General features: G+C 29.3%; 1 protein-coding gene and 1 pseudogene across 5 annotated transcripts; both read left to right on the plus strand.

Annotated features, from left to right (window-relative positions):
• Window positions 1-682: 682 nt before the first annotated feature.
• On the plus strand, window positions 683-2418 carry LOC124825534 (uncharacterized; annotated as a pseudogene). The gene is made up of 2 exons (XR_015779835.1): window positions 683-1130; window positions 1254-2418. The product of XR_015779835.1 is annotated as an uncharacterized LOC124825534 (transcript).
• Window positions 2419-9915: 7497 nt separating this feature from the next.
• LOC124825536 (DEK domain-containing chromatin-associated protein 1-like) lies at window positions 9916-16549 on the plus strand. 4 transcript variants are annotated; one of them, XM_088116097.1, is made up of 12 exons: window positions 9916-10057; window positions 10629-11860; window positions 11954-11987; window positions 12400-12479; window positions 12692-12751; window positions 12921-13031; window positions 13119-13199; window positions 13321-13401; window positions 13999-14446; window positions 14665-14771; window positions 15782-15812; window positions 16102-16549. In XM_088116097.1, exons 2-12 carry the CDS (start codon window positions 10706-10708, stop codon window positions 16257-16259), a joined length of 2346 nt encoding a protein of 781 aa, XP_087972223.1. In that variant the 5' UTR covers window positions 9916-10057; window positions 10629-10705; the 3' UTR covers window positions 16260-16549. The 4 variants fall into 4 exon arrangements, with proteins under 4 accessions (XP_087972223.1, XP_087972226.1, XP_087972224.1 ...); XM_088116100.1 differs by having other exon boundaries at window positions 14035-14446; XM_088116098.1 differs by having other exon boundaries at window positions 9967-10094.
• Window positions 16550-17378: the final 829 nt, after the last annotated feature.

The raw sequence follows: 17378 nt of genomic DNA on the forward strand, positions 1-17378 counted from the left end.
AACAGATATGATCACTAATAAAAAAAACTCTTATAGATGACTAAAAAGACTCATGCAAATGAAAGAAGACTCACATGTAACATATAACATAAAAAGACCAAGAAAAAGGGTTGAAATTATATGAATGGAGAAACTAATTGGTCCAAATTGAAGAGTTCACTCCAAAGATCAATCCTACTGCCTTAGTTTTTCAATTAAACGAGCAGAGTAAAAGAACTATTTATAAAAAGATAATGTGTTTTAAAATAATGATACTTGTTCATAACAAAACTATTTATATTAAAACTTTTTAATATTATAGTAATTGAGTTTTATTATTTTTAAATTATTATATTTTTAAAATATCATTTATTTGATTTTCAAGGATTTTAAACAGAGGACAAAAAATAACTTTTTTTAATTACAGAATTAAAAAATAACAATTTTAAAATTAGAAAACCAAAAATAAATTTAAGAGACTATAATAAGTTATTCTAAAACCAACAAATAAGAGTAATTGTATAGAAATGTTGGAAGACTTATAATTATTCATTTAACACCTTTCAATCCTGAAAAGGTAGCGTGAGCAAAGTTGTTGACTGTCCTTAATTATTACAAAAGGTTGTGCTGGATTTTAAGGGTATTTATTATGTATTAGTTGACACCTTGTCGGAAAAAATAAAAAGTCATAAAAGTGCTCAACTTGTGCTTGATTCCAGGAAAAATGTTCCAATTTGCACGCCTTTGGAAAGGTGGAAAAAAAGGTGTTCTTTTTGAGAATTTTGTTGTTGCCAATTTTGGCATTATGACATTCTTGTAAAGAGCTTATGTTTGGCTTAGAGAAAACGAAAGTACTGATTTACCTCAGGGAGATTTGTTTAGAAGGGTCTGACAATGTGGAGGGTCAGACATGTCCGTCACATGCATTCAGCAACTTCAAGACATTGAGTTTTGTAAATGTTGGTGTTCAACAAACAGCTTTGCTACCTCCAAGAGAATCAATAGAGGATAATAATGATAACAGATTATGGTCTGGTCAGAAAATAATAGCAGTAACAGCAGTTGGGTATTGCAGTTGCAGATAAGATTGCTCAGTGGTGTATCCAGATTGAGCATTCAACAGTGATAGTGCCAAATCTCATCCATTTCAGGTATGGAGTGTTAGAAACACTTTTGTTTGGAGCTGAATTTATAATCATTTGTCACATTGATGAGGTAAAAATTTCCCTCCTTTGCAACCTTTTTGACATTTTGGTAACCATTTGCTAATTCAGCATAGAGGAAAGAGTAGAAAGTGTGCCAACTTTGCTAAAGCTTCCTTTGGCATCCCACTCTACAAGATACCCTTTTAGTTTGTGAAGAATTTTCTGACTTGCAATGTCACAATCGGTAGTGTAAAAGGGAAAAAACTTCAGCTTGAACAAAATTTGAGGTATTTGCCTGCAGCTTTTCCTACAGATCTAAGCATCTTTTTTCATCAAAATTTGCACACTTTTTGAAGCAGCTTCAAGTCTTTGGCCTTGAAGCAGTGAGTGTATTCTGAGTCAATGATCATGGATAAAGCATATAAACATCAAATCTGTTCCATGCTATGTTCCAATTTGGTCATTTTCCCATCTGTCACCATGGTTCTTGTTCTGGTCATATCATACTTTTTCTTTTCAACTTCTAAATCCTTCCCTTTCCTTCTCACAATACAAATTGCTCTATTATCCACCATGTTACTTGTCAAACTGATAAGGAGAATAAGGGACAAAGATGAAAATCTAATCCAAAATGGGCTACAGCCTTTGCTGGATGTTACTCATAGTGAGGTTAACCAAGAAAGTGGAACTGCAGAGAACCATGAGGATGGTGAATCTGAAGCACATTCAGACTATTTATTTCCATCAGATTGTGAAAGCAGCAACTTCTCTATCATGGATGGAACTTTTGAGCTGAATATTGAAGACCATAGGCTACAAGATGATTTGCTGTCAGATTATTCTCTTCCTTCAGATAGTGAAAGCAGTGATGGCTCAATATTGGAGGAAAGTTTTGAGATGCATCAGAAAGGAAATCAAAATGAGGATATTTCTGATAGCTTGGCTTCTGATGATTATGAGGGTGAGGATGAAGAGGATAGTCTGATTGAAATCAACCTTCCAAGCAGCCACTTTCCTGACTTGAATGAAGATCCTAAGCAAAAGGTGCAATCTAAGTTGCCAGAGTTCATGCTAGATTCCATTTTCAAGCAGCAAGGCCTAATGGAGCTCTTAGCAGAATTCAATGACATGAATGAGGATGAAAACTTGATTGAGATTGATATTTCCATGGGAATGCAGATTTCAGATTGAAGCAGGAATTGGCATATTTTGAAGATGATTGTGTTCTCAGTGATTGATCTAAGTATTTTAACTTCTTGTTGATGTTGAGCAAGATTTTGTTCTTGCTAATAAACTTGGCATTTTTATTGCTAGTGGTAATATAGTTAGATAGTTCAATCGTAAACACAAAAATATAGTAAAACTAAATAATCAAATGTAAAATAATCTTAAAATATTAACATTTTCATCAAATTGAATTTAGAAAATATTTTATAATTTTAGTTTACTGATCGTAAAAAAACATAATTTTTACAATTTTAAAAATATAAAAAATAATATTTTCTTATATAAGGATCAGAGTTGAGAAGTTACCTAGTTGTATTTTAATTAAGAATTATGAGTTATCTGTTAACTATAAAAATTACATCACTACTTTTTTAATAATGAAATTGTATAGTTATTTATTTTATTGAATAGTAAATTTATTTTAATTTAATAAAAGAAAAATTTATCTAATTAATACAATGTAAAATTATATCTTATTATATAAAGTATAATTTTTGTGGCTACATGATTGGGAAATTGTTAAACAGTGTCACCTGATAAAAATAAAATAAAGTTGTAGACATATAGGTAAGTATAATTTATTTGAATTATTAATATTAACATTAAAATTAAATTTTAACTTTTAAAAAACAGATATATGTAACAAAATAAACTTTTAATCTTTATCTCCAACAAAGAATCAAATTATTTCAAAGTGAGTATTTGATAAGAGAAAAAGAAAATATAATAGAAAAATTGTGAATTCTGATAATTATGATTTCTGTAAATAATTAAATTTTATTTGTTTGATTAAAACTAATTTAAAAATACTTATATATATTTTTCTGATATAAAAGAGTAATATGTATTAATATGGTAATTACCATATTAAATAATTTAGTAAAAGCTAATATAGTTCTTCTATGTATCAAGAACATGTTTGGAAGAGCATATTGATGATCCATTCCAACTTATCATATGTTATAAGGAGTAAAATTACTTATTTATAAAAATTTCTTATGGATTACTCATAATATGTTTTTAGCTAAAAGTAACAAGTTGTTTAATGTAGTTATTGACAAGTGCACGAACACTACTTTTATATATATGTGTCAAGAATCAAACCCAGTCAAACCTTTGAAATACAATTGAACAATCATTTGAATGATACAATACATAATTTTAGGAAATCCAAGAATGTGACTCATAACATTATTTTTTACAAAAGAAATACCGTATTATAGATCGATAGGAAGAGACGCAATAACATGTACATAAGATAAACGCAAAGCAAATATTTCATGAGATTGAAGAACAGTTGTTTAGTAAAAATAATTATAAAATAATAAAGTTTAAAATGTTCAGTTGCTATATAAATTTAAAATTATAATTACGTAGTAATTTATTTTGTAGACGTAAGTACTTTTATAATCTTATTTATCTCTCAATTATTTTGAATTTCTTTTTTAAATTTTGAAACCATTTGCATGTATGGTAAGGTTTCAATATTAAATGTGAGCTACTTTAAGTTTCTAATTATATATTTTGCTTGTGAAATAAGACACAAAACTTTCAATTTTTTTTTCTTGAGAAGTTTAAAAATAGGTCAGGGAAGCTGACAGTTATTCTTATTTCGATTATTTTGAAATTGTGATGATATGTTACATGTTGTATTAACGTAAGTGTTTTAAGATGGGTAGTGATATGACAAAGTTTGTTACATCGTTGAGTTTTGAGTAGGATTGATATTTAGAAATTTTCAAACTTCCTAATTACTGTTGACAAAATGTGGTGTTTAAATGTAATTGGAGTTTAAGGTAGTCTTTTTCTTTAGTTAAGAAGAAATTAGTGATGCTATGAAATGTGAAATTGAAATATAATAGTATTTGTTTCTTGATGAAAATGTTGAGCGTAATACCAAGAAAAACATAACAAAACATATAACACGACTCAAATCTCAAACATACATAAATACAGATATTTTGAATTAAAAATTTCTATTTTTGTCCATATATGTTATTTTTGTATTTATATACTTATATATGTTTGTTTATATAATAGTAAATATGTCAATTTAGTTCCTCTCACATAGTTTGACTTTGAGTCACATGGATTGAGACAAAAAAAAATCATAAGGGCAAAAAGCCTCTTATTCAAAAAGTTCATAAAATCAAAATATTTACAAAAATTATTTAGGTTATAGTTAGTCCATAAACATCTTTTTAAGAAAAAAAATATTCATTTTGAATACAAAAAAAAATACAATTAACTCATAGTCTGTCACAAACATAAATGTTTTTAATTTGTCAAATAACTATATACAAACATCTCATATTAATATAAATTTTGTAAGATGTGTCAATAAACTTGGTTGCTTCTTTATATAGAAAAATTATGCACCAACATAGGATGTTGAAATCCTGGCTAAATATATTTAATTTTTCTTGATATAAGATAGTCATTTAATTTTTTGTTATGTGAAAATTTCATCTGTATCAAAATTAAATAAGACATCTCAATTTGAAAATTTAAAATAATAAATTTATGAATAATAAGTTTATGGATATTTTTATTATATGTTGTTTTTTTTTCTTTCCTTTAATGTATAGTCCAAATTGATACTTAAATTGTATCCATTATTTATTTCTTTTTAATAATCATAATATATATATATATATATATATATATAATAAATATATATATTTAGTAATTATAAAAGAATAATATAAATTTTATTAGAATTAATCAAATATTATCACATTTTGACTAGAATCCATGTTTCTAGTGTCATATTTGGGAATTTATGACCATGTACTACTTACTAGTTTATTAAATGTTATAAATTTTCTTCTCTAAGAAATTGATAAAATTAATAAATAAATTATAGTCAATAATTGTATTAAACTATATATTATATATTTTATTTAATAACATAATAATAAGTATGATATAAAAATATTGATTTAAATAAATAAAATTACAACAATATATAATTTTTATGTGTACATAAATGATATTATTTCTAAGAGTTAATTAAAGTTTTGTAGTAGTCCGAAATTCAACTTAATCCTGATCCTAACCCACTTGAGAGAAGACTTTGAGGGTTGGGGTTTTTTTGGCCCCTACATGAGAGGACCTCCTATAAGGTGGCTTTTTCAAGGGTAGGCTAGGACTAACCCATAAGTCATGGGTCAAGTTCACAACTCTACATAATAGAATAATCACAAGTCACATCGCAACAACACATGAAAGGTAAGATATTTAAATAAATTCTTAACTTAAAAAAATGTGTAAAAAGATATATCTTAATTAACAAGTCACAAAAAAATCACTTTCATCTAACATACAAAAATCACATAAACCACAAATGGATCTATACATCAAGAATATTGAACAAATAAAATATCAATTGACACCTTCCACAAGACACATATTAAGTATGTCCTACCAAAGACTGACATGATTCAATATCTAAGACTTAAATGTACAAGTGAATCTGAAAAAAGAATCAGTATAAGTTCATTACAACCCAAACCTCAAATGGAGGAAAAATTTTAGAGATGGATGGAGTAAGGAAGGGAAAAAGTTAGAATGGTGTGTTAGCATTATTTTAAATATAAAATAAATATTATAGCATTTTTAGTTCCTATTTTTAAAGAACATAAAATGGTCCATTAAGCCATTATTTTTATCATTTTAACTGCATAGAGGTTATGGAGCAGTTATTAATTTTGTTTAAACGTAAAGCCCATTTATTTTGAACCTGTGATGGCCATATAAGGGAATGAGATACTCTTAGTTTTGATCACTAAGCCTACTCCTCTGTTCAGAAAACACACCATCTTATAGAAAAACAAAGTTGTCTGTGTTTGGATTACAAAATTGCAATGATAGGAGGTGTTGGGAAAAACCTGACCTACATAAATAATAATACTCTTCAATTCACTGGGGTTATTTTTCATTGACCTTGGCAACCTTTAAATAGGTGCAAATAGCGCATTGGGCCAAGTACAAATAATAAAAACTAACAATAGAATATCAACTAACTTAAAATAAAATCTACCTAATCTATCTCTATCTTATATTAATAAAATAAAATAATACTCTCCTAAATAAAAGGAAAATCAAAACTACCTATATCTATTTTATCTCTATCAAAATCAAATCAAATATTACTAAACCCAAAACTAATAAAATAAGATTTTAATGAATCCCTAAAATTAAGTTTATCCTAACAGGAGGTACGCACATTATTCTTTCATTTTGTTTTCGCTGTTTTTGATCCGAATGTGTTATTGTGATGTTAATATAACATGTTTAGGTCAATTTTATACTCTGCTATTTTATCAGTGTGATGTAGTAAATGTGACATTGAGAACTATTTTGATTATTTTTTGTGTTCTTTATAGGACTTATTTTACACTTCTTCTTAAGTTTATTTTCGTTTAAGTGAAAATAAAGCCTATACATGGGACTTGTCTTTTGGAGTTTCTGACCTTCTCTAGATGATTTTTATTCAAGTGAATATCACTCACAAAAATGATGTTAATTATGTTGATTTATGACAAATGAGATATATAACAACATAAAATCCCACATCCTCACTACTACTCCTTACTATCAACTACAAGTTCATTCACCTGATCCTCTGCTCATGTATAATATATATATATATATATATACACACACACACACACACGATCATTGTAGGTGAAAAATCACAAACAAATAAAAAACGAAGGATAAGCTTCTTTATTTTTATGAAATTTTGTCATGCATTTCATATCATATCAATAAAGTTGCAATCAATTATAAATCGTTCAACATTAAACACAAATAGATTTATAGGACTTCTAGCTTCGAAGAAGTATAAATATAATATCGATGTTTTGGTAAAGTCTTGCACCTGACATCAATTTTTAATACCATAGATTCAACATCATCAATAACAGACTCATTGTCTGATAACCACCATCTTTATCACAAAGCCACCATGATAGGGTTACTTCCATTCCATCGTTTAAGTTATAATATTAATTCATATCGATCTAGCTGATTAGAAACCTCCTTCGACTCTCACCACCTAAATCACATTCTCTATATGAGTGTGAGAGTTTGGTAGAGTCAAGATGAATTAACGTCATAATCCCTACACCAATATATACCTTACACTAATATGACCATCTCTCTTTACAGATAACCTTATTCAAATAATTTATTGAACATATATCAATACAATAATTTCAACTATTTATCAGTCACACAAGACACTCCAATTCCAAAGCAACTATTATATACTTTATTTCTAAAAATAAAATTTTTTATTTAGGTATTATGCCTCCTAGCACCCATCCAATAACCTTTACCTTGAATTATCTCTTTCACTTAAGAATTTCAAACTTCTCAGCTATGTTCTTCTGATTTTTCAAACTAAATTGAATTTCTCTTTTCAAGTTAAAATTATTATCTTCATGAACATTCTATGTCACATTGCTGCATCTTATCCATGTGAAGGGTGTTGTAGAAAATAGACTTAAAAGTCTCTACATCGATTTGGAAGGTTTCCCATTTTTTCAACCAATTTACTAATTCTCTCAATTTATGTCACGAATGACCAAGTTTTATTTTGTGTTCAAATATTTCACATGTAAAATTGGACATCTCACTAAATAAATAAATTGAAATAAAAGATATAAATAAATAAAAATAAGGTTAAAAACACCTCACTAAACAAAATAATATAAATATAACAAAAAAAATTAGGTTATGCATACCTTACCAAATAAAATAAATATAAATAAAAAATGAGATCATTGACACCTCACCAAATAAATATTAAATATAAATAGAAATGAAATTATAAATACTTAACTAAATAAAATAAATCACAATAATCAAAACGAATAAATAAAAAAACAAAAAACAAATGAGATTAAGAATGTCATATTAAATAAGCACCTCACTAAATAAAATAAATAGAAATAATAAAGACAAGTAAATAAGAAAATAAGGTTAAAAACTCTTCATTAAATAAAATAATTAGGCAAATAAATGTAAATAAAAAATAAAGTTATAAACACCACATTAAATAAAATAAATATAAATAATAAAGACAAGTAAATAAAAAAATGAGGTTAAAAAATATCTCTAAATAAAATAATAAAGACAAGTAAATAAAAAAGTGAAATTAAAAACACTTCACTATAAAATAAATGAATAAATAAATATAAATAAGAATGAGGTTATAAAGACTCACTAAACAAAATAAATATAAATAAGAATGATAAATAAATAACAAATAAAATGAATAACATCTCACTATTTGAAATAAATAACAAAAATAAATATAAATAAATAATCTAATTATAATAATAGTTTTATATATGTTTTTCTTATCTCAAAACAATTTGTACAAGTAAAACTCTATTGATTAAATAATTTTTCTAAACTACTTTAAAATCTTAATTAATAAAGATTTTTATTTTTCTGAAAATGAAAAAAAAAGATCGATAAATATCATTCTTAAAACTCCTTTGTTTCACTTCTCCTCTAGTCATTATATAAAATATTTATATTATTATTTTAATATTATTTATTTATTGTAGATTCATAAATATGTAATAGTAAAATCATTATTTATACTATTTAAATATTTAAATATTAGTTTATAAATTGCGTTCTATGAAATATTATATATTACAAGTAGTAGTATGAAGATAACTTTATATGGATAAAGAAATGTATGAATGGAATGCATGCGACAAATGATTTTGTGTATGTATACTTCTCTATGTTTCATGTAGATATGTGATCCTGTGTGGATATGTGGTAAATGATATATGAAATTATATGTTTTTTTATATCAGTGTTAGTGGTTAATATTTTATTAGTAGGAAAAATTGAGTTTACAACTTTTTCTTATCCTTCCTTCTAAAACTGTCAAACATAGTTATAATAACAACCTCAAATTGTAATTAATAGCCTTCAATAAAGACAAACAAATTATGTTGCAATTTTTTTGTTACGTAAAAGCTCTCTGATCTAAAATAGACAAGTTTGGTGAAAGTTTTCACTATATTTTTTAAATGTTACTGAGTATTGTGTTTATTAATTCTTTTACTTTCACTCACTCAAAATTGTCAGATGTCATTTTTATGATACAAAATTACAAAACATTAAAACATTTAATATAATTTAAAGCACGGATAAAAACTATTTTAAAATAAGTACAGTAACAAATTTCGAAATTATCAAATAATAAAACATCTTTCCATTATTCACCTTATTTATAAACCATTAAGTTTTTAATTATCATCTAATTTATCCTCTTAATTTTAAACTTTGACAGCATTAATTGAGGAGCAGTGTTCTTGTGTCGGTACATTCAATTATCATTCATTACTAGCAAAATATTTCAATTCATTGAAAAATAATGCAAAATCTACAAGTTATAGTTAATAATTTCGGATAAAATAACAATTTAAAAATCACAATACGACGATGCACGACACAAGGAACTTCAAACTGCAACCGCTGATCTTGCACGTACGCCTGGAAAACCCATGGGAGCCGTTGGATCCGAATTTCGGCGTCTTACGTGACAATTTTTAACCGCATTTAAAATCTGATTTGAAGTCCGAGATATAAATTCTCGAAAATAACCTTGGATTTACGCACTTACTTGTTACTGAGAGTGGCAGAGAAACAGGGGAAGATGGGCAAACAAAGTGAGTTATGTTCTTTCCTTCTCTTTCAACTGAATGTGTAAGAATTTTCTCTTTCAATTTCCTTGCTGAATACTGTTATGTTGAAAAATTTGCTTCTCTGTATTTTCTGGAGTCAATTCCTGGGGTTTAAAGTTGAAAAAAGTACTCCAAGCTGGGACTTTTTCTTTGATTTGATTATCTGGGTTAAGCTTGACATTCTAGGTTATCACTGGATGTACATGAGAACAAAATTGAGGTTTTAAAGTTTGCCATCTTGTTTTGCTTTGCTCAGGTAATTTTGTTTTGGGAATTGGATGAATAGGGTTACCTTTTTTATGTGGTGTTTTGTTCTTTGGAAAGGGTGCAGAATGAATATTCAGATGTTATTCTTTCTTTTAACTCCTTCAAGTGTTCAGTATTGCGTTTTTTATCTTTTGTTTATCAACAACTGCATTCCTTTTCTGGTTTTATGAGGAGGGCAGACTTTCATGCTTTCCTTAAAATTGATTTATTTTGGGTATATATACTCATTCCTTTTTATTTATTATTATTCTTCTTGCTGCTACAATTGAAAAACAATATTTGTCTCCAGGTAGGCTTCACTTGTGTGTAGAGCATAGTGTGCTTAGGAAATAGTGATTTTGTATATATACTGTAAGTAAGATCAGTATGGGTGAAGAAGAACCAGTGAATGAAGTTTCGGAGACTAATTCAAATGGAAAGAACTCTAAGGAGAAAACTTTGGATAGAAGTACTGAGAAAAAGGACTTGGAAACTGACGAAGGAAAAGTTTTGGCGAACAATGGAATTAAAGAGTTGAAAGATAATATCGTAAAAAAAATTGAAGATGTGAAAGCTGATAATGTGGAAAAGGTAGAAGAGGACAAGAAAGTTGGTGTTGTGGAAGAAGCTATAGAGGATAAGAAAGAAACAGAAGATGATAAGACAGGAGATGGAATGGATGGAGCAAAAGAGGATAAGAGAGAAGATGAAGTGGAAGAGGCAAAAGAGGATAATAAAGAAGATGGAGTGGAAGAAGCAAAAGAGGATAAGGAAGAAGGTAGATTGGAAGACACAAAAGAGGATAAGAAAGAAGATGGAGTGGAAGACGTGAAAGAGGATAAGAAAGAAGATGGGGTGGATGGAGTATACAAGGATGAGAAAGATGGGGCTGAAGAAGTAAAAGAGGATAAGGAAGTTGATGATGTAGGAGTAAAGGATGGTGTGGAAGTTGATGGTGTAAAACAAGTCAAGGAGGATAAGGGAGTTGATGGTTTGGAAGAAGTTAAAGAGGTTAAGGAAGTTGATGGTGTGAAAAATATAGTAGAAGATACAGAAGGTGATAAATTGAAAGAAATAGAGGAGGATAAGAAAGATTTTCATATATCTGAGAATGATAAAATGGATGAAGACACTGGGGTTAAAGAAACAGTGGAAGATAAACAAAAAAATGAAGACGTGGAAACTGAGAAACCAAAAGTAGATGCTATGGAAGTAGAGGATGGCAGTAAGGGGAAGGAGGAGGGTGATGAAAAGGAGAAAATTGAAGTGGCAATGGAAGAGGACCAGGATGAAGACAAAGATAAGGATAATATTGATAAGTTAAAAGAAGTGAAGGAAGAGAATAATAAGGTTAACAAAGGATCAAAAAAACGTGGGAGAGAGAAGATCAATGGGGAGAAAGATAAAGAAAAAAGAAAGGAACTGAAGAAAATAGAACCAAGGACTCCTACTATTGACCGCCCTGTGCGAGAGAGGAAGTTAGTTGAGAGGTTGGTAACATCAATTGAGAAAGATGCAACCAAAGAATTTCGCATTGAAAAGGTAATTGTTTTCAGTTTGACATGTGAAATATTTACCCTTAGTTATGCATTTATTGTACCTTAATTTGTTTACAGCTTCTCTTTCAAATTGCAGGGACGTGGCATACCTTTAAAAGATATACCAAATGGTATGGTGCTTTCCTTTCTTCAATTCTTCTTCAGTAATGACTATTTAATCCCTTCTGTATATACTCAAGCCAGCATATATAGTTATAATGCATAATGTACTTACACAAGCAATCCACATTCTTTTTAGGTTTATGAGGAAATCTTGATGTGAGTATGATTTGAATTTAACATATTATCAGGCAAGAAATTGGCCAGATACATATTAATATACTTTTCTAATTATGTTAATGTGCCATTTGTAGGGATGGTCGATTGAAGATTATGAAATTATAGTAATTTGTTACCTGAAACACGGGGGGGTTTATTAATTCATGATTTTATATTCAGTCATTATGCTGTGAAGTATGCGTGCATGTTTCTGCTACTTCAGAACAGCTAACAATTTTTTCACTCTTGCATTTTCTGCACTAGTGGCCTTTAAGCTATCCAGAAGGAAGACTGATGATACCTTCAAATTTCTCCATACAATTCTCTTTGGAAGGAGAGGGAAGGTATGTCTTCATTAATTATTTGTGTTTTTTGTTACAGTTGTTACACCGCCTCTATTTTTATTTTCTATTATGTTTTATGCGACATCTATAGTTCAGGATATAGAATGGTGATTGCCTCGATTGTAGAAAGTTAAAAAAATAAAAACTTACCCGAGTTAGAAAAGTTACACTAATGGTATTATACATGACTCTGGTATTTTACCCTTTTGCAGGCAATTCAGATCAAGAGTAATATATCAAGGTTTTCTGGTTTTGTTTGGCATGACAATGAGGTAATTATTAGTTTTCATAATATGAAAATTGGTTCTCATAACATGCAACTGTAGCATATATTATAATTGTAGGTTTTGTGGGTGGTAACTTCTTTCACTGATTTCATGCTTTTCTGTTTGAAGTTCTTTTTCTGTCAAAGGTTCTGAAGTCCAAAAATTGTTACTGCAGGAAAAGCAAATGATTAAAGTAAAAGAAAAACTTGACAAATGTAATAAGGAGAGGTTACTGGAATTCTGTGATGTGCTTGACATAACAGTTAACAGGGCAACAATGAGGAAGGTGTGTTTGTTAAGCCTTATTGATACATTTTTTACTAATACCATTCGACACTGCCCTATCATTGCTTATAAATTTCTATCGATGCAGGAAGATATCATTGCTAAGCTGATAGACTTTTTAGTTGCCCCTCATGTAACTTCAACTGTGTTGCTTGCCGAAAAGGAGAAGGTTTTCTTTGTTTTGTTTATCAATTTTTTTACTATTATGTTGTGGTAATTTCTTTTTACCTAGGCAACCATATTCTGGTCATGGTATTTATTCCTACTATTTATGATTAATTTATCATCAGCCCAGTAAAGGAAAAAAGCGCAAGCGTATTGTAAAACGGGGTTCATCAAGATCTGGGAGAATTTCAAGACGTTCTGCCAAGGTAATATTTCACTCGGTTTACTGCAGGAATGAACTATAAATTTTGCGTTCCAAAGTCAAGTCTTGCAGTGGAATGAATATCAATGCTGCATTCCTTTGGACTAACATGTTTATTTCCCTTTTGCTTCCTTTGCACTCTGCATTGCTACCCTTACTACAACAGAATTGTTCTTGACCAATTGAATGACAAGCTGTTCTCATCCCTTGACAATAGGGGGGTTAGTTTGATTCACTAAATAACAGCTTAAAAACAGTTTTTTTTTTTTTTGGGTTGTACCAACCTACACTTGAGTGGATCTGAAGGTTCTACTCAAATTCCACGGACAGTAAACACTGGTGTGAGTTCATACAATCCTATTATTAATATACTCACAGTTTTGACTACACTGTTCTTAGGTTCAAATCTGTGTTGCTATTATAGCCCTCCAAAAAATAGCTTGTGTTGGGATATGCTGTGGTAACTAGTACTTTTTTTTGTTGGTATGATTTGTGTCAGTACTTTGTACTAGATAGCATTTCATGTTAATCTAATCCCATATTTCTTCAAAATATAGTGTCAACATTTGTTTTATTAAACTTTTTGTCATGTCTTCTTTAGAGTCGGAGGAAAAATGAAGATTCTTTAGCTGTGCAGAGAAAGAGTGCTTCTGACACAGAAGATGAGTCAGATGAAGAAAATGAGGAAAATGAGGAAAATGAAAATGGTGTTGCTGACAAACCTGAGGATGAAACATCAGAGAAATTTGAAAGTGAAGACAAAAGTGATTCTGGGAGTGAATCTGAAGATATGAAAGGAAAGAAAAAACCTTCTAAAGCATCATCCGCCAAGAAAGAATCTGCTAAGAGAAGTAAAATTGAGAAAATTCCAGTTGCCAACAAATCTCACACACCACCAAAAAGAACACCAAAGAAATCATCATCTAACCTCTCAAAGTCTGATGAGGATAGTGATGAAAGTCCAAAGGTTTCAAGGAAGAAGAAAAATGAGAAAGGAGGAAAGCAGAAGACATCGACGCCCACTAAGCCTTCCTCCATAGAGAAAACAGGTAGATTATCATCTGAAAATGTTCTGATTTGAATGCCTTTTGTGTTATAATAAAAAGTAATTTTTAGCTTTAACTATATAGTCAGGTATTTCTAGTCAGTTCATTTATTTTTCCATTTCGACTAGTTTAAATGTGAATTAAAAAAAATGATAATGACTTTGGTGTCATCATATTCTTCCCATTTACATTGTAAAACATATTTCTTTTGTATCAAGCAGAAAAGGTTACTAGAGGAAGAGACAAGAAGAAGGAGAAATCGAGCCCCACTGATAATCAGTTACATGATGCAATATGTGAAATTCTTAAAGAAGTTGACTTCAATACGGTAAGATATTTAAATAAATTGCAAATAGTTCAGTGACTATATTTTTTATGTATAATGCATGGCTAAAGATGCAATCTTGTATAAAATTGAATGTCAGGCAAAGAAAGCTGGCAATAAAATAATCTCAAATATAGAAAAGATAAGAATGTCGGTGGACATATTAATGTAGCGGAGAAAAGGTTGGGTTAGCACCTATTGTAGAAAAGATGGTAGAAACTTGCATTAGGAGTTTTGTGCATGTGGGGAGAAGACTTGTAGAAGCTCCAATAAAGAGAGTGGATTAGATGGGGGATTTTCAAATTGTTAGGAGGGGTAGAGGATCAAGAGAAGTTATAGGTGAAATGATCAAGAAGGACTTAGAAGTCAATAAATTTTTTATAAACATGATTTATACAAGAAGAGAATCGTTTGATCTATGTGAGTAACCCCAGCTAGCTGCAAAAGGCCTTGTTGTTTGTAAATACATACATAAACCACATCAAAACTATGGGCTTATTGTTTTACTTCAGAATGTATCTTTCTTGTCTGAGATACTCTCATTCTCCTTGAAACCTTGACAAAAATCCTAAGCTACGACATCTTTGCCTTTTCTCTGTCACTGCTACTAGACCAATTAAGATATATACTTACCTTTCCTCCAATTTATGGATAGATTTGGCATGACCTAGTAGTAGTTGATACTTTTGATTGGCATAATCTGTCAAGTCACCTAGATGGATGATTAAAAGTGTGCATTATACGCTTGGCAGGACGGAATGTGGCAGCATTTCATGTCCTTTGTATTGCAAGTGGAATTTGAAGAATTCTTAGATGTAATATTGAATGTTGTAGTTATGATGCTATTGCTAGAATGCATTTCTTTGTCATTTTTGCAGACCATGTATTGCTATAAAAGAATAGTGTATATAGCCATGAACAATACAATGGCAGTGTTGTATTTTAGTCTCTTCTGCTGAATATTCTCTTTATTTCTCTCTAAAATTGAGACTTTTTTTTTTTCTCTTTTGCAGGCTACATTTACCGACATTCTGAAGAAACTTGGTATTAATCCTTTCCCCCTTTTTTCCCTTGAACACGTAGTTATAGTTATTATACTTTTTCTGACTTGCGACTATAAGATAATGCTACTTTTGGGCCTTTAAGAAGAAATTCTTCTTTTGTACCTACCTATATGCTTCTGTTTTTTGAATCATGAAGTGGCTTGTATTCTCAAACATGAAATTTACAAAAGCTCTTTTCTATTTGTAAGAATTTGACACTTTATGAAAATGAGAAACATTATATCATAACTCAAAATTAAGTGCCTAAGTAAATTGCTTTCACTTTTCAGCCAAACAATTTGATATGGATCTGGCCCCAAGAAAGGCATTTATAAAGCTCATGATTCAGGAAGAGCTGACAAAACTAGCTGATGAAGCGGATGAAGAAAACGAAGACGATGCAGTTAAAGATGAGGCCCTATCTACAGGCCAGAAGGTTGAAGCTTGATTGATGAGTAGTCCTGAGTACTTGGTGATAGTTTTGGCTATGTATACTATAACCTTAGTTATGTTGCTTCATCTGTACATTTTGTTGAGTGAAAGTGGCAGTAACATATCCAATATGAAGAGATAAAACTTGTATTTGTCAATTTAGGCTTTGGTCCGCTGCCACTTGTTTATACATAAACAGAATCTGTAGGGTTTGTACTATTGATGAATACTACTGACCAAAGCTACACTAGTCTTAAGAATCTGCCTAGTAAAATAAATATTTTACCTTGTTCATAACTAAGACAACAGTTGGTTGGTAAAGCTTTTTTTTGGTATGCTTTTAAAATGTTCTTATTTTCTAAAAAATTATCTAGGTAGACCCTCTCTCCTTTTAATCTTGTTTTTTTAGCTGCATCTTTTTTTATTGTTGACGCATCTCTTGTGGCAAGATGGCTTGTTCATTAGCAGAACTGCAATTCATGAAGCGCAGGAGTGGTGGTGATGATCCAGTAACTAATCAGTCAATGTTATAAGCATCGATACAATTCAGAAAGAATTAACACAGATTTGTCGTTGTGTGTATGTACTATTGGAACGTAATAAAGGGTTTTATAGAACAGTTAATTATGAAATGTATAACTTGAAAATAGCATTTAACTATTATAGATTATTCATTTTGGAATATCTCGTTGATGTAATATTATGGAGTGGCCTTTTAAAACAGATTTAAACTCTTTTTGTAATTTTACTATTATTTATGCATGAAATCGAAAGGGCACAAATAATGAAGCAGAAGATTTTATTATTATTATTATTATTATTATTAGTGGAATGGGTATCGATATAGAAAATAGTATTTTAGAAGATTATTATTATTATTAATGGAATCGGTGTCAATCTAGAAAATAGTATTTTAAAATTAATAGTGTTTTTAAAATAGTGATATTCAACTATTTTATAATTATATTTTAATATAAATATAAAATTAAAAAAAAAAAGGGTTCTATTATTTTAAAACATATTCTTTTTAGAAAATATTTTTTTAGAGTTTTTAATTTATCTTTAAAGTTTTAGAAATTATTTTTTTTTGAGTTTTCAATTTCTCTTTAAAGTTTTTTCAGCTTCTGTTTTATCT

Source organism: Vigna umbellata, chromosome 5 (genome assembly GCF_029865625.1).
Source record: "Vigna umbellata cultivar VRB3 chromosome 5, Vumbellata_1.0, whole genome shotgun sequence".
NCBI lineage: Eukaryota > Viridiplantae > Streptophyta > Magnoliopsida > Fabales > Fabaceae > Vigna > Vigna umbellata.